Source organism: Miscanthus floridulus, chromosome 7 (genome assembly GCF_019320115.1).
Source record: "Miscanthus floridulus cultivar M001 chromosome 7, ASM1932011v1, whole genome shotgun sequence".
Classification (NCBI taxonomy): domain Eukaryota; kingdom Viridiplantae; phylum Streptophyta; class Magnoliopsida; order Poales; family Poaceae; genus Miscanthus; species Miscanthus floridulus.
This window is the reverse complement of record NC_089586.1, coordinates 127,310,913-127,332,766: the sequence shown is the minus strand read 5'-3', so window position 1 is coordinate 127,332,766 and position 21,854 is coordinate 127,310,913. Positions and strand designations below refer to the sequence as shown.

Below are 21,854 nucleotides of genomic sequence, written 5' to 3'. Positions count from 1 at the left end.
ATGTTTTGAAGCAGTGTTTCAGTTATTATTTTCATGATTGGCATGTATGATTAGGATGCTTGATGATGCATGATATGCATGATTTGCAGTGCCTAAATGCTGGCATAACACCGGGGTGTTACAAAAATAATCCCTAAAGATGCCAAAACAGTAGGCTGTAAATGGGTCTACAGAATAAAAACTTGACTCTCAAGGGAATATAGAGATATAAAGCGCAACTTGTGGCAAAAGACTTTATGCAAAGAGAAGGGATTGATTACAATGAGACTTTTTCTCTAGTCTCATGTAAAGTTTCCTTCAGAATCATGGCATTAATGGCACATTATGATTTAAAATTATATTAGATGGATGTAAAGACGATATTTCTCATTGGAAACTTAGAGGAAAATATTTACGTGGCACAACCGAAAGGTTTGTCATGGAAGAAAAAGAATGAATGGGATGCCGCCTAAAGAAATTCATTTATAGATTAGAACAAGCTTCAAGACAGTGGTACTTGAAGTTTGATCAGACAATAAAAGATTTTAGGTTTTAAAGAGAATGTAGAGGATAATTATATCTATGCAAAGTTTAAGAATGGGAAGTTTATCTTCCTTGTCCTGTATGTGGATGATATCTTACTTGCTAGTAGTGATGTTAGTCTACTACAGGAGACAAAGAAGTTTTGTCCTCAAAACTTGATATGAAAGATCTTGGTAAAGTCTCGTTCATTCTAGGGATCAAGATTCACCGAGATAGAAGAAAAGGGGTATTAGGACGGTCACAAAAGGCATACATAGAAAGAATCTTAAAGAAATTTAGTATGCACAAATGTAGTCTCTCACCTGCTCCTATAGTCAAGGACGACAGATATGAGGATTTTCAATGCCCCAGGAACCAATATGAGATCGATCAAATAAAAGTGGTTCCATATGCTTCAGTTGTCGAAAGCTTGCAATATGCTCAAGTATGTACGCGCCCTGACTTGGCATTTGTTACCGGGTTACTTGACAGATTCCAGAGCAATCCTGGAATAGAACACTAGAAATTGGTAAAGAAAGTCTTGCGTTATTTGTAAGGAACAAAATGCCTCATGATGACATATAGAAGATCTGATTCACTCCACATAGTGAGAAAATCAGATTCTGATTATGCGAGAGATGATAAAAAATCCATGACGGGATAGTATTCACTCTTAAAAAAGGGAGCTATTTTATGGAAAAGCTCAAATGCAAATCGTCACTACATCGTCCACAATGTATGACAGTTTATAGCGTGATATGAGGCAATGGGGCAGGTGAACTGACTAAAGTTCATATCCGGTTTGAAGGTGGTTGACGACATCTATAGACCACTTAAGTTATACTACGATTATAATCTGGCAGTACAGTATGCTCACAACATAAGTCAAGTGGTGCTGCCAAACACATTGACATAGAGTATTATGTTGTGATAGATAAAGTTCGGGATCAAGTCATAAGTCTTGAGCATATAAGTACAGAAAAGATGCTCGTGGATCCACTTACAAAAGGCTTACCACCTAACGTGTTCAGAGAACATGGTGTTCAGAGAACATGTAGCTAGCATGTGTTTAAGGGAAAGCCTAAAATTTCTGGACAAAAGAAGGCCCAAAGATAAGTATCTATTTCAGAACAGAGTAGTGTGTTGTAGCTGTTAAATTTATCGGCAATGGACCGTGACGATGAGACATGCTCTATGCGCTAATCTGTAATGAAATGAACAAAAGTAAATGATATGAAATTGAAAGATGGAATGAGATCAAGGGGGAGAATGTTAGTTGATCTCCACCAATAGGCCCAATGATCTATTGGGCCCTTGCCTCTACGCCCTGATCGGGGGCGCCCAACCCTAATAGGTTGGTGGGCCCCTATCGCACAGCACATATAAAGATAGGTGGGGATCACGGCTTGAGTCACGAGGTTGGTTTGAGTCACCATGATCCCACCGATAGAAACCCTAATCCGATCTATAGTGTGCTGCCAGCGACGGGATGCCCCACCACACCGTCGTTGCCTCTGTAGGGTCTCCACTGGTCCACTGGATCACCACCTCGCCTCCTCACCATCGTGCCAAGCACCGGCGTCCGCGAGGTGGCATCCAGGGCAAACTTGGCGTCTACGTTGCTGCGACCTAACTATGCTAAGGCGAGGAGCCTTACCCGGATCTACGGTTACACAGAAAGGTACACCACGACCCTAACACGCACGAGGCATCGTCGTCGTTTCCTCCTTGCTTTTGCTTCATCTCGCTCATGGCGGCGGCGGTGGGATTCTCCCGGCGAGCGGTGGTTGAGGAGGTGGTCGGTGAGCGGTGGCAAAATGAAATGGGCGCGGGTTAGGGCGGGCGGGCGGCGTGCCTCCCCAGGTTACCCTGGAATTCCTTGTATATTTTTTTAAAAAAGGTTACCTTCGCAAATTTTGCGAAAGTCTACTTTTCTTCCCTAAACTTTAAAATCGGAATTGAATTTTCTATTTTATGATTTTTCTGTAATTTACTCTGATTTTTTAAAGATTCATCCGAAATAAATAAATAAAAAAGACAAAACTGCCTAGGACCAGGGAGGTAAGATGAACGATTTTAAAAATTGTGGAAGGTGTTTTGTCTGATTTTAGTTTAGAGAGAAAAAATAGATTTTCGCAAAAGTTGAGAGGCAATGTGGACTATATTTTTTTTTAGCAAAACCTGGGAATTCCTTGTAACTGCCATCGCGTGGAAGCGTGGAACGGTCGGGGCCCAACTGAAAGCAGCCCACCGGCCCACCCATCACGGTCCGTTCCGAGCCCTAGTTTGCCGCAACGCCGTCACCGATTCGCAGCTCCAGCAAACGGCTCGTCGCCGTCGCAGACTCGCAGCCACCTCCCCTCCCCCCGCGCGCGCCGCCTCTCACCTGTGCTCCTCGCCGGCTTCGACTCCTCCTCCGATTTGTCATAGTCGCCTGAGGTAGGTTCAGTCGTTGATGGTGGCCATGGTGAGGAAGGACGAGGAAGAGGGGCCCGCGGACCACGTGCCGCACCTGCCGTGGATGCGGTACCCCGTCGACATCGACTCCTTCTCCGGTTGCCCCGTCACACAGCTCCCCCGCCTCGACCCGAGGTGCACTCCCATGCTCCAGCGTTGCCCTCGTGATCGCTTCAACTGGCGACTAACTAGTTTTGGTTGCTGCTCAGAAGCAACCGTCGCCCTTTTTTTTATTTTGCTGTTCGTAAGCGGGTGGGGAATTACAGTGCGGATACTTTTTAGTTCACTCTCGAGGAGTTAGATTTTTATGGTCTTGGAATTTAGCTTGCCTTACTTGATTGCACGCAGAAACTGTATTGTTGGTTCTGTGATTCGTTAGGTCTCTTTTAAGTTTCAACTGTAGTGACAAAATCAAATGTGTGTATGGCCTAGCATGACAAAAGAGCCTAAATAAACGGCAATGATAAAAATAAAGTGAGCATGAACAAAACTCAGGTGTCATTAGCTCGTGTGTTGATGGAAAACTGAATCAGTGCCGTTGCAAGGTGACCTGAAAAAGGAGGATGACGCTGCATGGGCAGCCAGTAGAGTAGTTTGCAGAGGGGTTGGCTTCTGTAAATCAGAAATTGTTGATCCATATAGCTGCACCATGGAAACATTATTTTGATTTTTGAGGATTATCCTAGAAAAATATGTAGGTCTAATCAGTCCTTATTTACTATATAGATTTACTGCATGGAGCATGCCAAGATTATGGCAGCGTATGTTTGTCTCTAGAAGAATGGTCGAAACGATCAAATTGAGTGCAATTATCCATATGCAAGGATTATGTCACTTCCTAATTTAGTAGGCTTGGTACTACAAATCCACTTCATTGGAATCTTAGATAAAAGAACCCATACTCCACGTTAGAAGCAGAGCCATTGATCTGACCACTTCATTATAACAACATAGAAGTGATTTAGTTGTAGAATTTCAACACAGACCTAATAATCCTTTAAACAACCTAAAACTGGAGAGTAGCGGCTTCATAGCTCAACTTGAACCTTAATATAAACTGTCTCGAGGCCTTGTCATATGCATGCGGCAAGAACAGGATATCGCTGTAACAACATATCGTGAATCTGTACTGACAAGCAAGTCACTGAAAAACAACTCACATCCTTCCTTTTCTTTCCCCTCCCCCTTCAGGTTTTAATCTAGCCTTCCTTTATATATATATATATACAACAACAACAACAACAAAGCCTTTAAGTCCCAAACGTAACAGTTGAGATTGTGTATTAACAGGGGACAGTCAAATGAAACTATTGATATGCATAACTTCCTACAATCGCCTGCTCCTCCCTCATCACCACCTGTAGGTCCCCAGCCACTGGTGGCACACCACAATATCCTCCATATGGAGCAACCTGCAATTGACATTACAGTAAGATGAATCCATTGTTTCGAATCTCAACTGATGAAAAAAAAGAGCAAGCACAACCAACAAATCTGACAAAACCGCAAAGGTCCATGAAATTGGCATGAGAAAACAGAAATGAACAATGCAATGACACTGTCAATCAATCACTTGTTCCTCCCAAATCACCACCCACAAGCCACCTGCTAATGCCAACTGCTGCCTGCTGCCAACAAACAATGCTGCACGTGCACAACCTGGCCATCGACAACCGGCATGAACCAACGCCAATTCACATCCTCTGCGTCGCTACTGCCCACAGCACACCACTGCCACACCACAGCATCATCCATCAGGAACACCTTGCAGTCTAGCATTGCTTAAGAACCCATCAATTCTCTGCATCTCATTTGACTGCAAAAATGAAGAGAGCAAGCACGAGAAACAGACCTGAGAAGAACAGTGAAGACAACAAATATAAAGGAGGAATTCTACTGCTGACCATGACCAACGGGAAGGGAACTGGGATTGGAGAGACATACCATGCTGAATAGCCAATGACTAATCTGCTGAGGAGTAGAGCGATGAGTGGGTGTGCTGCCGGCAAGGTCGTTGGACCTGCTGGCCATGCTGCCATCCCCATACATGCGCCGATGTTAGGGCAGCTCAGCCCTACCTCCCATGGAACCCCGCTGTGCATCCTGCACCTTCCCTAGCCCTACACAGCGTAGCACCGCAGGCTGTCCGCGCCTCTGCTTGGGCTGGTGGGACGAGGCGCAGATGTAGCGAGTGAGGGAAATAGGAGATCAGATAGAAACCAGGGTTTACATTGAAAAAATGGGTTTGTGCCGCCCGACACACCTCATGGTGAGAGGAAGGGAGGCTGATGTGCTGCCATGGGATGGGAGCTGGGGTGCCAATGGAGGTGTGGGAAGGAGAAAAGGTGGGAGGCAACTGTGTGCGGGATGGACGGCGTGGAATGTTCTAGCATAAGGAGATATTTTGGAGCGTAACAGGCAGCAATGACTGACACATCGGCCGCGCTAGCTGGGCAGGAGGAGGAGCGCTTGCAATGCGCCGTTTGATTGGAATCAGACGCATGTCATAATTTTTGCTAACGGGGACCAATTGACTAGCCGCTGAGAGCTGCTGCTCTCTTGAGTAGAAATAGGTTGCATTAGCAGTTGCATGGTGGCACTCAGCTCAGTGGCTTGTTACCTTAGTATTTTGGTTCGCTCGCTATAAGTTTTCAAATGTATTTTCAGTGCAGTTAATTTATCAAGCTAGGAAAGTGTCCCTTCATTATGGTGATGTATTAGAAATAAGTAAGCTAGGAGAGTGTCTGATGGGTTTGTTTTTACCATTGTAGACTGGCAGAGGCTTTGCAGAGAATGGGAATTGAATCGTTTTTCCCGGTTCAAGAAGCAGCTTGGCTGGAAACAATTGGTCCTGGCGCTTTTGAGAGGGATATCTGTATCAACTCCCCAACTGGATCTGGCAAAACTCTTGCTTATGCCCTACCAATTGTGCAAATGCTCTGCAAACGGAAAGTAAGGTGCTTACGAGCTTTGGTTGTGCTTCCTACACGGGATTTAGCCTTGCAGGTTTGTGCGAGTTCGGCGTCTTTTTGAAAATTTTCTTTCCTATAATCCATGCTTCAACATTTGAGTCAGACACTTATCCATTTTATTGTAGTCTATTTAACAAATTTAAGTACTGCCTTTTCTTATTTCAATTTCAGGTTAAAGAGGTTTTTGATGCTATTGCTCCTGTGGTGGGCTTGTCAGTAGGTTCAGCAGTTGGTCAATCATCAATAGCAGATGAAGTTTCTAGACTTGTCCGGAAGCCCAAACAAGAGTTTTACCCTACTATTGACGAAGAATATGTCCAAATGGAACCGCAGACTAAAATTGATATATTGGTGGCAACCCCTGGAAGACTGATGGATCACATTAACATGACAAATGGTTTCAGTCTGGAGCATCTTCAGTACCTGGTAGGCTTATTGGAATTTTATTGCATAATTCATTCTGCATCTCTTTAATGCTTTGCCTGCTTACATTGTGGATACTGCTTGTTTCCTCTGAATCTACTGCCCTCCTCCTTTATGGAATTGTCTGTTTAAGCCTTGAAAAATTGTTGTAGTATGTGCACGCTTAGTAGACTGTACACAAAAAATGTGAAAGGAACATGCCATGTAAATATTTAGTGAGGTTATGCTCTGGAAGACTGGAACTGAATTTTGACCAGATTATTTACAGTTTGCTTTGTACCTGGTTTATATTCTTGTATACAGCATTGCATATGATATAATGGCATCAATGCATTATTTATCCTGGGCTAGTTAGTAACAATGCAAAGTTCCCACATTACCTCTTACTCTAGATCCTTGCTGTGTATGCCTTTTGGAACCATGCAACTTGCAACACAATTTAACATAGGCTGCCCTTGTTGTTTCCATGGAATTGTTGGACTTGGAAATTGGAATGCAGCAGTCTGTAGTATTTGTCTAAACATAAGTTTTGGCATTTATGAGACTGCTTTAACCTTATCATGACTATACTTTTCCAACTTACTAGCTCGTCATATTTCACTTATTATGGATTCAGGTCATTGATGAGACAGATAGAATGTTAAGAGAGGCTTATCAATCCTGGTTGCCAACAGTGATCCAACTTACACACTCAATTGGCCAAGATCATTCCTGGCATGACATTGATGGGAAAACTCTACTTCATCCATTGACTACTATTAGAAGATCGTAATTCCTAATCCTAATTACATTCTTGTGTATTTTCCTCTTTTAGTAATGATCACATTTCATACTCATAATCGCAATCCTGTCCTTCTCTGCCATATTAATAGTTTAAGTTAGTGCTCTATATTTTGGCCTAGGATTTAGTTAACCTACTATATATCATGTAGGGGTGTGGAGCGTGGGTTTAAAGGTAAATGCTATCCAAGATTGGCGAAGATAGTTTTATCTGCTACACTGACTCAAGATCCTAGCAAGCTATCACAACTCGAATTGCACCATCCCTTGTTGTTGAATAGTGGGACGAAGCGTTATAGAATTCCTACAAAACTTGAGTCCTACAAACTGGTTTGTCTCTTATGTCTTTGTAGCTCATTTACCTTAGTTGTAAAATTACCGTTGGAAACTCTGTGGTGCATACTCACTCAGATTTGTTCTATGTTGCTACTATTGCAGATCTGTAAATCAAACTTAAAACCACTCTCTCTCATCGTTCTTCTCCAAGAACTGCAAGGGAATAAGTGCTTAGTTTTTACCTCATCTGTGGAATCAAGTCACAGACTAAGCATTTTACTGTGTTTTTTTGAAAACTTACCCTTTAAATTCAGTGAATATTCACGCTTGCAGCGTGAATCTACTCGAAGGTAAGCTATCCACATTACAATTCCATGCATATTCACGTTTGAGTTTTGGCCTTGTAGCTGTAGGTGAGTAGCAATATCAAATTTTTTTCCTGCTCGAACGCACAGAAAAACTGCAGATATTAAGAGGAAAAGGTGTCCAAAATGACTCATACTGGCCACACACAAACTAGCGTGTAGCGCCCACCAGGGCCATGCTAGTTACATGAGCAATCACCAGAAAAAATAAGCCCATGATCAAGATCATAAAATTAAAAGAATGGGGATGCCTCTTCATGGGTCTGCCTTACTTAAGTACTGCTGTGGGTTATAATTTTTTGGTTCACGTGAATGTGAATTAGAATTATACATGGAAGTTGAACTCATTCTCACCTTTAGACATTAATAGTTATGGGATGCTATAACCATGAGCTAGGCCCATGCGGAAGGTTAAATTAAGAATAGGTCATGAATTAGGAACAAATCAGATAAAATAGTAGATTATCTTAGATAGGAAAATGATGGATTTTTTTTAATGAAACTAGGGATGAATATCAAGTTTGTTTCTGTAATAATAGAGATTAGTATCTTACGCGACCATTCCGATGCCATAATATTAGTTGAATCTCTCTTGCAGGAAGACACTGGAGGCCTTCAAGGAAGGGAAAATCGATGTTCTAATTGGCACGGATAGAATGGCTCGTGGAATACATATTGATGGTTTAAGATATGTTATCAATTATGATATGCCACCATATGTGAAAACATACATACATCGAGCGGGTCGGACAGCTAGAGCAGGGGAATCTGGTTCCTGCTTCACCTTCTTAAGAAAGCATGAGGTAATGGCTAATGCTCTGCCAGACAATAATAGGTAGCTTTCCCATGCAAAAGTTGCAGTGAGTTGATTTATTAACATGCCTGTTATTATATATGTAAAAAAAAAAATCTGCAATCCCGTTCTCATCCCAGTACAGCTGTTTCACTGGGGTTAGACACATAAACTCCAAGTTGAGTATTTGTTGCCCTGGTGAATGTCAGTTTAGTATCATATGATGTGGAGTAGAAAGATGTTACTGGGGCACTGCTCTGTACTAACTACTAAACACGGGGACTTCCGGATTTACCTTAGGACTTAAGAATACATAAAACACTTTGATGTCCATTATAGGGTGAAACATAACTATGTAGTGGGCACTACCAGATGCCTCCTTTTCATAAGAACACCCAAACTGGATCATCATACCCAAAACACTTCCAATTAGAATATCCAGCATGAATGTTTTATGTCTATCTCGGTTGCTGAATCAAATCATTCGTAGGTTAAATTTTTTGACAAAATGCTCAAGAAGGCAGACAATGCTAGCTGCAGTCTTCATTCATTGCCTGAGGAATCAATAGAAACACTTCGTCCAACTTTCTCCAGTGGTGAGATAATGGTCCTTCTGTACTTGGAATATGCTGGTTTTTAGTTACCTGTCATCCATTTTAATGCTACACCCATTCTAACCGTTTTTATCTTCTTGTTCGGTTGTTAAAAGCTCTGAGGAAACTGGAAGAATCACTGGAATCAGAAGCAGCGAAGAAATCTAATTTAGAAGATAAAATGCCAGGTGCTTCTAAACGGAAGAGATCAAATCAGTAATGAAAGCAATAGTTCTAACGTCTTTGACGTTACACCTGCATTTTCTACAGAGTTTCGGTGAGACCTACTTTCGGAGATGCCATGCAATTTTTTCCTACAGTACCATTTTTTTGTATGTTCAGTGTCATGATGCTGGCATACATATGTTTGTCCATCAATTAATAAGATGATCCATCAACAGGGAAGAAATGTGAGGAGGCAATTGTTTCCCAGTTCAAAGCATGAGCTAGAATGGGACATGTTAAACCTACAATTTGAAGTATGCTTGACTTTTGTTAGTCAAATTTGAGCCTGGTTATTCTGGCCTTGGCTTGAAAATTTGAGCCAAATATTTGTTCAACCATGTAACTTGTTAATTTAACCAACCCTTAGATCAAATAGAGTTCTGTTAATTTTCTGCTTTCTTTATTTGTTTGTATCTCTTATAAGGTATTACAGTTCAGACATTTTGTTATCCACTAACAAATTTGGCCCTGTTCGCTTGAGCTTATCAGCCAGAATCAGCCCTACTTTTCAGCCATGGTAACAATATTTTTCTCTCAACAAATCAGCCCTACAAATCAGCCGCAGCAACAATAAGTCCTGCCGAACAGGGCCAAAATATGGTTTTATATGGTACTGCTTGACTGAAGTCATGCTATTCTTCAGTTTTCTATTGCGCCATCAGACCTTTACTGCCTTACGCCTTGTAGGGAGTGCCCTGTCTCGAAAGCTTTTGAATTCACAAATATAATGAGAATGAGTCCATAAAGTTTGTGTAGAAATGTCTTCCACTTGTGCGAGGAAAATTTTACAATCGGCATATAACTAATGAGAAATGAAAAAAAATCCAGCATCTTTTCTTTAATTATACTTATCTACTAGTAGTCAACACTGACTTATTTAGCTGTTCAGATTTTTGAGAATGAAAGCTTGAAAGGATCTTAAACAATGCCTGGGGGGGGGGGGGGGGCGGGTTGTTGAAATAGGCGTACTTAAAAATTTCTACGTAAACTCGAAGTCAAATATCAGTGACAGTCGGAAGTTTCGACTGTTTGGGCCGGAAGTTCCGACGCAAACAGCTGGGAGTTCCGGCACCTACGTGAAACTCACTACAAGTGCTAAAATAAACTTTGAGTGAAAGATATCTTACAACCCTACTTCCTAGTGGTAAGGTGAAGTGTTGGGGTTGCTCCTTTGACGACGGAAGGTCACCACTCCGTAGATCGAGTCCAAACCCTAAGAGGAGAGTTGGAGAGGAAGACAAACAAACAAGAACAAATATGACAGAACAAATCACAACAACAACAAGCATGCGGGACACAAGGATTTATCCCGAGATTCGGCAATCTCACAAAGGAGCTCCTATGTCCTTGTTGTTGAGGTGACCATCAAGGTCGGAGTCTCTTCCACTTCCTTGCCTCTCTCAAAGCAACCACAAAGGTTACTTATGCTTTTCACTAAGAAATCAAGGGTAATACAAACTTTCCAAGGCTCTTCCACAAGATGAAAACTCTTGGGCGACACCTAGCCAGATAGGGTTACAAGAACCCAACAGTAATAGACGCAAGTCCAACCGGTTTGACGAAGAAATCAAGTGCTTAAGCTTGCCAAAGTGATTGTCTTACTCAATCCACTCTCCTTTCACTCAAAACCCTACGGGAATCGAAGATTGGAGCAAAGGGGAGAGAAGGGTGCCTTGAATGCTTGGGAGCTGTTTGGGACGAAGGTTGGTGAGCAATGAATAAGTGGTTCACAGTTAGAAGAGATGAGAGAACTATTTATACTCATAGTGAAATCCAACTGTTCAGATCTGGGTCGGAAGTTCGGACACAGATTGTCGAAACTTCCGGCCCTTCTGTAAAACACTTTTCAAGACGTAGTTAAAGGTGGTCAACACAGTTGGAGTCGGAACTTTCGGCAGTTGGGACTTCTGACTTACGTCGAAACTCCCGACCCAGAGCCGAGCCAGGGGGCTAAGTGCCAAAGCGTCGAGACTTTCGGCGGGAGCCGGAACTTCCGACACCCGAAACTCCCGACTCCCGTCGGGACTTTTGACGGGCGAGCGCAGGTGGGCTGATGGCTAAGTCCTCAAGTGCCGGAACTTTCGGCACCAAATGCCAGAATTTCCGACGGCTGGAACTCTCAGCTCACGTAGGGACTTTCGACTACCAAAAGTCCAAAAACTATATCTAAGTGTTCGTGAGGTGATTTTATGTCCCTCTTTTGATTTTATTTCTATGATTGAGCACTCTATCTTTCTCAGACCACCTAAACTTGCATTCTTCTTTATAGTACGGTATACCTAAACCCAAAGCAAAACTAAAAATGCTTGAAGCGCGCTTTGGGTTCGTTCGCCTTTGGCACTTGAAGAATTGAGGGATATCATTTCATCTTAAACCAACTCTTTAAAACTTTCAAGGGATTAAAGCTGCAATATATCTCATTAAGATCGCATTAGTCCCTAATTTGGATGTCATCAATACACCAGAACCCACATAGGGGACAAATGCACTTCCAATCTCTTTCTTTTTGGTAATTAATGGCAACCAACTTAGGCTTTTAAAAAAATGTAAGAATTTAAAGCTTTTAAACCCCAAAATTTATAGAGAGCTCCCTCTTAATATATGCATTGAATTTGAGTTTCATTGATGATCATCAACACATCACTTGCATATATTAAGATAGAAACTCCTAAATTTTGCAATCCGTGGGGTGCAACAAGTGTATGTGAACAAATGAATATCCGTGAAAAAGGGAGATGCAATGTGACGTGTTATACAACAAGTAAAAGAAAATATGATGGCCAAGATCTCAAAGTAACAACTTGAAACAACACATGGCCATCCAAAATAAATGCACCATTCACATGTAGAGATAAATAGATATGTAGATAAACATTGCTTATCCTATAATCATCTATCACACAAATATAGCTATCCATCGCATAGTGCCACCACACGACATAGTTCATACAAGCTAAAAGTTTTAAAGTCTCACAAGCTCTAAGCGGCCAACTAACTTATTACAATAAGATCAAAGCCTAACACTCCTCCTTTGTCAACAAGTGCCAAAAGGGGTAGGCCACGTGAAAGAAACGACTACTTATCGTAGTCCTCATCGTCGTCTTGGTCACCACCACCATCATCGTCATCGTCGCCGTCGTTGTCGTTATCTTCCTCTCGGTACTCCTCTTCATCGACATCCATTTGCGATTTGCCATGGGGACGGGGCTGATCGGACGACTCTCCATAGTATTCCTTGCAAGCCTCATCATAAAGCTCAAAAGGATCACAAAGTGGCTCCAAGGCCCGAGGCGGAGCGGAGGGAATGTCAAGCTTCTGCTCAATACGATGCATCCTCACTAGCATCTCTTACTCACGCTCAACACTAGCACAACAAGCTCCAAACGTATACTTCATGAAGAACTAGAACTTGCTGGGGGGCTTACCACCGGAGGAGGACTGAGGCTCCTCACTATGAGCATGGCGAGAGTGCGAAGCATGTGGTAGAGAAGCTCGTGAGGAGGAGCCCTAGACACCTTTGCCTTTGCCCTTAGCGAGGTTCGCTAATTCCCGCTTTGCCTGAAGTGATGTCTTGTTGGACAGCTTGAGGACTTTGTGAGGGACATCGGAAGGGAAGTGAATGCCGGACACATGCTCAATGATATGCATGATGAATGGAGCATAGGGTAGTGCTTTACCACATCCTCACTAGCGACGAAGATCTTATCCCAAATATAATGGCTGATGGAGAACTTGGTGAACTCATCTCCAAAGCAATCAAGGACAACCTGTGAATCCTCACGGAGATTGGTAGTCACCTATCTTGGGGTACCAGATCTGACGGAGGATGTTGTTTAGCACATAGTAGTAGGGCTTCAACCAAACGGTCTTCCCATCAGCACGATGACCATCCAAATACATATACTGATACTCATCCATGGCAAAAGCGGAAATGTCAGTAATGAAAGTGGAGGTGCGATCCCTGTGGTCCAAGCCAAGAAGGCAAGAGAAGGTAATGAAATCAACATTGTAGTGCTTGCCTTTAGTGGTCCAATGAATGAAATGAGTCTCCGCTCGGGTGTCCAAGTGATAGGAGCGTAGAACTGATAGATAATCTCATTGTTCCACGGCTTGCGGAACTCTATCAATGGTTGTAACCCCATCCTTCTCAAGTCACGGAGCAACTGTTGCATATCCGGTCTAGGCAGCTTGCTAAGCTTAAAGGTGTCAATAGCCTTCATCTGAATCATCAAAGCCTCTTGCTTGTTGATGAAGCGAAGAAACATGAAGTGATGGTAGAAATCAAAATGAAACGGCTCCCAGAACCGGTACTCAATTCTTAGATCCTTGGGCCCATCATAAAGGTGTTGGGCATGATGGCGACGAATCTCAGCCACATGTCGACGATAATCAACCTGTAGATGAAGGGTATAACCTCCAGTCGGATTGGGAGTGTGCTGCGGTTCTCGGATAGTAGGAGTGGGACCATCGAACCGAATCAAGTGACTAATCCCAAAGTAACCCGGAGCTGAAGGTGTCATGTGCACACATCATCAGCAATAGTCCGGCCTTCTTGATCAAGGGTTTCTTCAGTAGGATCGACGACGGGAACATCACTAAGATCGGGAACAAACTCCCGTGCAGCGGCTCCAAAGGGCGGAGCTTGGGCTTGAGCACGAGCAGCACGAGCACGAGCCCCACGACCACTAGCGGCATCACAAGAGAGTGACGCCTTGGTGCGTCCAGTCGGCCGAGAGGATGCGGCGGGATCTTAGGTCCGCTTGGAACACTTCTCGTTACGACAGGGAGGAGAGGCATCACCACTAGAGGCCATCGCTGCGGAGAAAAGTGAAAGGAGACTAGGAAACAAGGTAAAAGAATGGCGAACGAGATCCTGGATATGGAGAAACATGGATGGAGTAGCGACCAAAAGGTTGGGAGTTCCGGCTAGCGCCGGGACTTCCACCAGTTGGCAGTTCCGGCAGGTGCCGGGACTTTCGGGGGTTGGAAGTTCTGGCCCTAGGGTCCGAACATCCGGCGGCCGAGAGTTCCGACTATAGCTAGGACTTCTGGCATACGATGGTAGCCAATCCATACATGTGGCTCTAAATCCACGCAAACATTCACACAACGAAGGTAGAGGAGGAGAGAAGGAATAAGAGAAGAAGCAAATCGCAAGGTACATTGGAGGTTAGGGTTAGCCATGGAGGTTGTACCTTGGGAAGGAGAGGAAGAATAGGAGAAACATCAAATCCGCATCACCAACGAGGAAATCCACGACAGGAAGCACCTCTTGCAACGAGTGGATGGCCTCTCCACCACCAGAGGCGACGACTAGCACGGGGAGGCGAAGAAGTCAGTGGCTTTGAGTGGAGGCAGCGGCGTCGGGAGTCTCGAGCAGAGCCCCCAACGACGAGGACGGAGCTGAAGCTCCCGAGGCACGTGCACGATGGCGGCGGCAGGCGATGCGGGGGTGCGGTGGCGGCGGCGCGTGGACGGAGCGGAGGCGCGCGTGGGGCGACGCCGCAGGGGCGGGCGTGGGGCGGCGGTGCGTGGGCGGAGCGCGAGTATATAATGAACCCTAGGTCAAACGGGCGCGGTTAAAAAGCCGTCTACGCAGATCTACGTCGGAAGTTCTGACTTGAGCCGGGACTTCCGATGTAGGAAATTTCACAAACGTCCTACCTCGAGCTCACCATGTCATTTGGGGCAAAAATATGATGGACATCATTTTCACATGTGACTAGGTTTCAAACATTCCACAAAGCAATAGTCAGATATAGAAACTATAAATTATATTTTGAAAGTGTCACAATATTTTCACAATTCTTCTCCTAACTAGTTCAAACAAAGCATGTGTAAGACATCAAGCCACATTATGAGAACCAATGATATTTATCTCACTCCTCAAAGCACAAAATCTTAACTCATCTAGGGCTTTGTGAAGATATCGACTAGTTGCTTTTTGGTGCTCCCATCATGAATTGCGATATCTTCTTTGGATTCATGGTCTCTCAAAAAGTGATGTCGCATGTCTATGTGATTTGTTTGAGAGTGGTTTACGGGGTTGTTTGTCAACTTAATGGCACTCTCGTTGTCACACAAAAGGGGAATCTTGGTTAGCTCACAACCAAAGTCTTTGAGAGTTTGTTTTATCCAAAGTAGTTGGGCACAACATGCACTTGCCGCCACATACTCGGCTTCTATGGTGGACAAAGCAACGGAGTTTTGTTTCTTAGAGCTCCAAGACACCAAAGACCTACCGATAAATTGACAAGTCCCAGTGGTGCTCTTTCGGTTTACTTTACAGCTGACATAATCCGAATCAGAATTGCGAAGTGACTCAAAAGTGGAACATTTATGATACCACAAGGCAAGATTAGAAGTGTGCACTAAATATTGAAAAATTCTCTTAACGGTCATCAAATGACATTCTTTCAGATTAGCTTGAAATCTTACACAGATGTACACACTAAGCATAATATTGGGCCTAGATGCACAAAGGTAAATGAGGGATCCAATCATAGAGCGATATACCTTTTGATCGACGTTCTTTCCTTCTTGATTAAGGTCAAGATGTCCTTTGGTTGGCATAGGTGTCTTGATGGGCTTGGCCATGTCCATGTCAAACTTCTTTAACATGTCGTTGGTATACTTGGTTTGACTTATGAACGTGCCATCCTTGAGTTGCTTGATTTGAAATTCAAGAAAGAACTTCAACTCTTCCATCGTTGACATCTCGAACCTATTTATCATAATCCTACTAAATTCACAAAAAGCCACATTAGTACTACCAAATATTATGTTATCGACATATATTTGGCAAACAAAGATATCATTATTGACTTTACGAATAAATAAAGTAGCATCGGCCTTTCCTATCTCAAATCCTTCTTTGAGTAGAAAATCTTTCAAGCAATCATACCAAGCTCTAGGGGCTTGTTTGAGCCCATAGAGCGTCTTGTCGAGTTTGTAGATATGGTTGGGATACTTGGGGTCTTCAAAGCCTGATGGTTGCTCTCCATACACCAACTCGGATAGGGGGTCGTTGAGAAATACATTCTTTATGTCCATTTGATATAGCTTGAAATCATGATGAGTGGCGTAGGCAAGTAGAATACGAATTGATTCTAGCTTAGCCATCAGTGCATAGGTCTCCCCAAAATCTAAGCCTTTAATTTGAGTAAATCTTTGAGCCACCAACCTTGCCTTGTTCCTTGTCACCACGCCATGCTCATCTTGCTTGTTGCGGAAGACCTACTTGGTTCCAATCATATTTTGCTTGGGCCTTTCCACTAAGGACCAGACTTTATTCCGAGTGAAGTTGTTCAACTCCTCTTGCATGGCTATCATCCAATCCGGATCATCAAGTGTCTCTTCCACCCTACGAGGTTCCAAAGAAGAAACAAACGAGTAATGTTCACAAAAACTTGCTAAAGGAGAACGTGTCGTTACCTCTCGTCGGATGCTTCCCAATATGTTCTCAACAGGATGATCCCATTGAATGGATTGATGCACTCTAGGATGTGGCATTTGAGTTTATCTTTGAATGGGGCCATCATCTTCATCATCATGGTCATGATCGATTGGAGGGTTGTCTTCACTTCTTTCTTCATTGTTGAGTTGAGGTTGAGCCTGCTTATTGTTGACACCATCTTCATGAGAATGACCTTGTGTTTCATTTGATCTTCTATCTTGATCATTTCTTGTTGTGGAAGTTTCACCATGTTCATTGGATGAAACATGATGAGTGGCTGGATCAAGATCAACATGCACAATATTGTCATCTTCATCTTCGATGGGCTTTACTTCACCAATTGCAAGCTTCTTGATGGCTTTATGTGGAGCTTCTTCATTATTTACAATCTCAACATTGACTTGCTCCTTTTGAGAGCCGTCGATTTCATTGAAAGTCACGTCTGCCGCAATTTCAATCAAACCAGTGGTTTTATTGAAAACACGATATCCATGTTCATTAGTACCATAACCAAGTATGAAACCTTTATCGACCTTTGGTGCAAACTTTGAGCTTTTGGATTTCTTATCAAGTATGAAACACTTGGATCCAAAAACTCTAAAGTAGTGCACCTTATGTTTTTTACCGGTTAGAAGTTCGTAGGCGGTCTTGTCCCTTTTCTTGTGAAGATATAAGCGGTTGATAGTATGACATGCCGTGCTAACCACTTCCGTCCAATAGTTGGTTGGAGTCTTGTATTCATCCAATATTGCTCTTGCGGCTTCAATGAGCGTTCGGTTCTTTCTCTCTACAACACCATTTTGTTATGGAGTGTATGGAACCGAAAATTCATGCTTGATTCCTTCATCAAGGAACTCCTCAATGTTGGTGTTCTTGAACTCCGTCCCATTATCACTTCTACCTGTCTTGATCTTGATATCAAACTTATTTTGGGCTGTTTTTGCAAACCTCTTGAAGATACCATGGACTTCACTCTTGTCACGCAAAAAAAATACCTAAGTAAAATGAGAATAATCATCAACAATTACGAAATTATATTTGTTACCACCAAGGCTTATATAAGCGACGGGTCCAAATATGTCCATGTGAAGTAATTTTAATGGCCTTTCGGTTGTCACAACATTCTTGACGGGATGTTTAGCTCTAACTTGCTTTCCCGCTTGGCATGCGCTACAAATTCTATCTTTCTCAAAAGAAACATTTGTTAGTCCAAGAATGTGTTCGTCTTTTTGAAGTTTGGCCAAGTTCCTCATCCCAACATGGGCAAGTCGGCGATGTCATAACCAACCAATGCTAGATTTTGCCATTAAACAAGTCTCTGGATTTACTCTATTTGATGTGAAATCAACTAGATAGAGTTTCCCTTTTAAATGACCCGTAAATGCAATAGAGGAATCCTCCCTTCTATAGACTTCAACACCCTTATCCGTGAAGAGACAATTGTAGCCCACCTCATAAAGTTGTGAAACGGACAATAAATTATATCTCAACGAATTCACAAGTAAAACATTGGAAATGAAATTATCATTTGAGATAGCAATTTTACTCAAACCGAGAACTCCTTTTCCATTGTCACCAAACACAATGTTCTCACTTTGGTCATGACTAGGTTGGAATGATGTGAACATGTCTTTCTCTTCGGTCATGATTGGTGCAACCACTATCCACCACCCAATTTGTTCCACCGGAGGAGTATTCCTACAAAGACAAATCAAGCTTTTGTTTTAGGTACCCAAACGAATTTGGGTCCTATGGGGTTAGTCACATAAAACTTGGGCACCCAAACACTCCTCATAATCTTCTTACTCTTTTGGGCACCAACATACTTGACTACAATCTTGCCATCCTTGCCCTCAACAACACATATAGTCACTAGCATGGCACCGTGGAAGTTGCGCTTGTGGCTTGGGGTCTCGGATTGTTTTGTCTTGATTGTCTTGTAGGTTGGATCTTGTGAATGTAGACCTTGTTGTTGGCCCTGCATATAAGCTCATCAAAAGCAACACCCTTGTTGAACTTCACACAAGGCACACAATTGATCATGTTCCTTCCATTGGCCTTTCCATCATACCTTTTGTAGCCAATGCCTTCCTTAATTGATGGGTGCCTTGATGACTTATATATAGTCTTGTCGGATTGCTCTTGACACTTGCACCCATTCTTCAATATCATCTTCAACCTATGTGTCGGGTACCATAAAACGGGGTACCCCGAGCGTACACCAAAAGGGGCACTTAAATCCTATCAACGACAAAGTTAGAGGGTAAGCCATGGGCTCATCACCAGCCCCGTCCGAGCCCACCTGGCTCTCCGCATCGCCTTAGGCCTCTCACGGGAGGTCTCGGCGTCCTGACGCAATTTCCACCTCGCGCGAGGCCTCTCACGGAAGGCCTCGACAAGGAGCCCAATCTCCGTCTCGCGCGAGGCCTTATTCTCCGTATCGCTCAAGGCCGGCTTGTCCATAGCCCATCGCCCCCGCCTCGACCGGTCTTCCCGACAGCACGTCATGTCCCATTAATACGTCAACCACTCCCGCAATCTCAGCCAGACGATGGCTCAACACCGCGGAATGGCCGACGGGACATGAGGTCGCATCAGCACCATACCGGCTGAGACAGGGCACGGCGGGGATTACCGACCACTGTATTCTAACGTTGTGCCCACGATTAGCGCCCGCACTACACTATGCCCCGCGATCCCTGCCTCGAAAACAACACGACATGGGCAGCCTGGCCCGGGTCATCATCGCCTCCGAACCAGCACACCAGATCAATCGCTCTCTCCGAGCCTCGGCACTCTACACCAGGGTCTCGGCTATCTTGGGATTCGTGTCTGCCGAGACCCCCCACCGTGGTGCGGCCTCGGCACCGACCGAGCCTCGGCCTCGCGCACAATCAATCCACAGCGACCCGCACGCTGACCGCCGCACCCGCTCCGAGGCAGCCCTAGAGCTCCCATGACGCACATGATCGGATGTGACCAGCACGCTGCCCCAGTGCTCTAAGGACGGACCACTCCGACGACTACGCCGCCACAGGAACAGGCTATAGGGCTCGGACACGCCACCTCTGTTCGCACGACGCCGTATAGTTAGCACATGTACTGCCCTTGTCCTCCCTTCAAACTATAAAAGGAAAGGACTTAGGCTATTTCTAGGGGGAGAGAGGTTCTCACAAAGGGCAACATTCTGTAACACGCGCACTTCCTTGCCGCTTGAGAGCAACGTCTCAAGCAGCCCGCATCACTCTCCGCTGAGACCTGGGACTGGCTCCCTCTCTCACCTAGCTTGTAACCCTCTACTACAAGCACTTCGGTGCAAGGAATACAAGATCAATCTCCCAGACTGGACATAGGGCTCGAATTGCCCGAACCAGTATAAACCTTGTGTCTCTTTGCATCACCATCTGAAATCGGGAACACGCAGGACAAATTCACTAGTTGGTTGAGGACCCCCCGGTCCAAAACACCGACACTATGAACCTCCTTGCCTTTCTTCTCTAGCTCAACAAGGTTAGTTGCATATGCATTTACATCAACTTTATAGTATCTTTTACAACCATTACTAGCGGAGACATTAGAGTCTTCGGTTGTCTTAGGAGAAGTTGAAGTGCTAACCCAAAGAGTACTATAGTTTAGCTCAAGATTTTGATATTTTTCTTTCAATCTTGTGAGGCTTTCTTGAGCTATACTCTTCTCACTCTTGAGGCTAGCCATTAGATCATTAACCGAGGAATGTTCCTTAGTCAATTTCTCAATTGAGTCATTGTTAAAGACAATTCAACGTGTCGGGTACCTTAGTATGGGGTACCCCAAGCAAAACATCAAATAGGGTCGCTAAAGTCCCATCTAAAAAATAATAAGAAAAGCTAGAAGGTAAGTCGTGGGCCCCTCACCCGCCACGACCGAGCCCACTGGGTCCTCTCCCTCCTTGCCTCGAGCCTCGAGCAGGAGGCCTCGGCATCCTGACGCGAACTCCGCTTCGTGCGAGGCTCCCTAGGGAAGGCCTCGGCAGGGAACGCCGTCTCCGCCTCGCCCGAGGCTCTCCACGGAAGGCCTCGGTAGGAGGCGCGTTCTCCGTATCGCGCGAGACCTCTTGCGCGAGGCCTCGGCAAGGAGCCTGATCTCCGTCTCGCGCGAGGCCTCATTCTCTGTGTCGCTCGAGGCTGGCTCGTCCGCAGTCCGTCTCCCCCCGCCTCGGCCGACCCTCCCAACAACGTGTCATGTCTCATTAATGCTTCAACCACTCCCGCGATCTCAGCCGGACGGTGGCTCCATGCCACAGAACGGCCAACGCACCCGAGGTCGCATCAGCGCCATGCCGGCCGGGACAGGACATGGCGGGGATTACCGACTACTGTGTCCCACCACTGTGTCCACGATCAGCGCCATACCGGCTAGGACAGGGTACGACGGGGATTACCGGCCACTGTGTCCTAACGCTGTACCCATGATCGGCCGCCCGCTCAAGGCCTCGGCACTGTACACCAGGGCCTCGGCACTGTACACCGGGGCCTCGGTGATCTTGGGGTTCGTGCCTACCGAGACCCCCCCACCGCAGTACAAGCCTTGGCACCAACCAAGTCTCGACCTCGCGCACAGTCCGTCCATAGTGGCTTGCACATTCGCCGCCGCGTCCACTCCGAGGCATTCCCGGGGCTCCCACGACGCACGGGATCTGATGGGATGACCACGCCGCCCCAGTACCCCAAGGATGGACCACTCCGACGATCACGCCGCCACAGGAACAGGCCACAGGGCTCGGACATGCCGCCCCTGTTGGCATGATGCCGCATAGTTAACACATGTACTGTCCTTGTCTTCCCTTCAACTATAAAAGGCGAGGACTTGGGCCATTTAGAAAAAAGGAGGACACCTTGTAACCCACAGACACGCACACATTCCAACCGCTTGAGAGCAACGTCTCAGACGGCCCACACGACACCCTGTCGAGACCTGAGACTAGTTCCCTCTCTCCCTTAGCTTGTAACCCCCTACTATGAGCACTTCGGTGCA

At 44.8% G+C, this 21,854-nt stretch overlaps 1 protein-coding gene across 1 annotated transcript; it reads left to right on the top strand.

Moving 5' to 3' along the window:
- Positions 1-2,791: 2,791 nt before the first annotated feature.
- Positions 2,792-9,783, top strand: LOC136464698 (DEAD-box ATP-dependent RNA helicase 1). Its single transcript, XM_066463655.1, has 10 exons — positions 2,792-3,093; positions 5,730-5,964; positions 6,102-6,356; positions 6,970-7,121; positions 7,286-7,463; positions 7,572-7,759; positions 8,373-8,577; positions 9,058-9,163; positions 9,277-9,437; positions 9,562-9,783. The coding sequence occupies exons 1-9, from the start codon at positions 2,957-2,959 to the stop codon at positions 9,378-9,380; spliced, it is 1,560 nt and encodes a 519-aa protein (XP_066319752.1). The 5' UTR covers positions 2,792-2,956; the 3' UTR covers positions 9,381-9,437; positions 9,562-9,783.
- The last annotated feature ends 12,071 nt before the right edge of the window (positions 9,784-21,854 follow it).

What these genes read in the sequence shown, in the direction of transcription:
- LOC136464698 (XM_066463655.1), top strand. Translation starts at nt 2,957, where the DNA reads ATGGTGGCCATGGTGAGGAAGGACGAGGAAGAGGGGCCCGCGGACCAC. An exon ending in TGGAGCATCTTCAGTACCTG is followed by an intron (nt 6,357 to 6,969) that starts GTAGGCTTATTG and finishes TTATGGATTCAG; the next exon opens with GTCATTGATGAGACAGATAG. An exon ending in TTGACTACTATTAGAAGATC is followed by an intron (nt 7,122 to 7,285) that starts GTAATTCCTAAT and finishes TATATCATGTAG; the next exon opens with GGGTGTGGAGCGTGGGTTTA.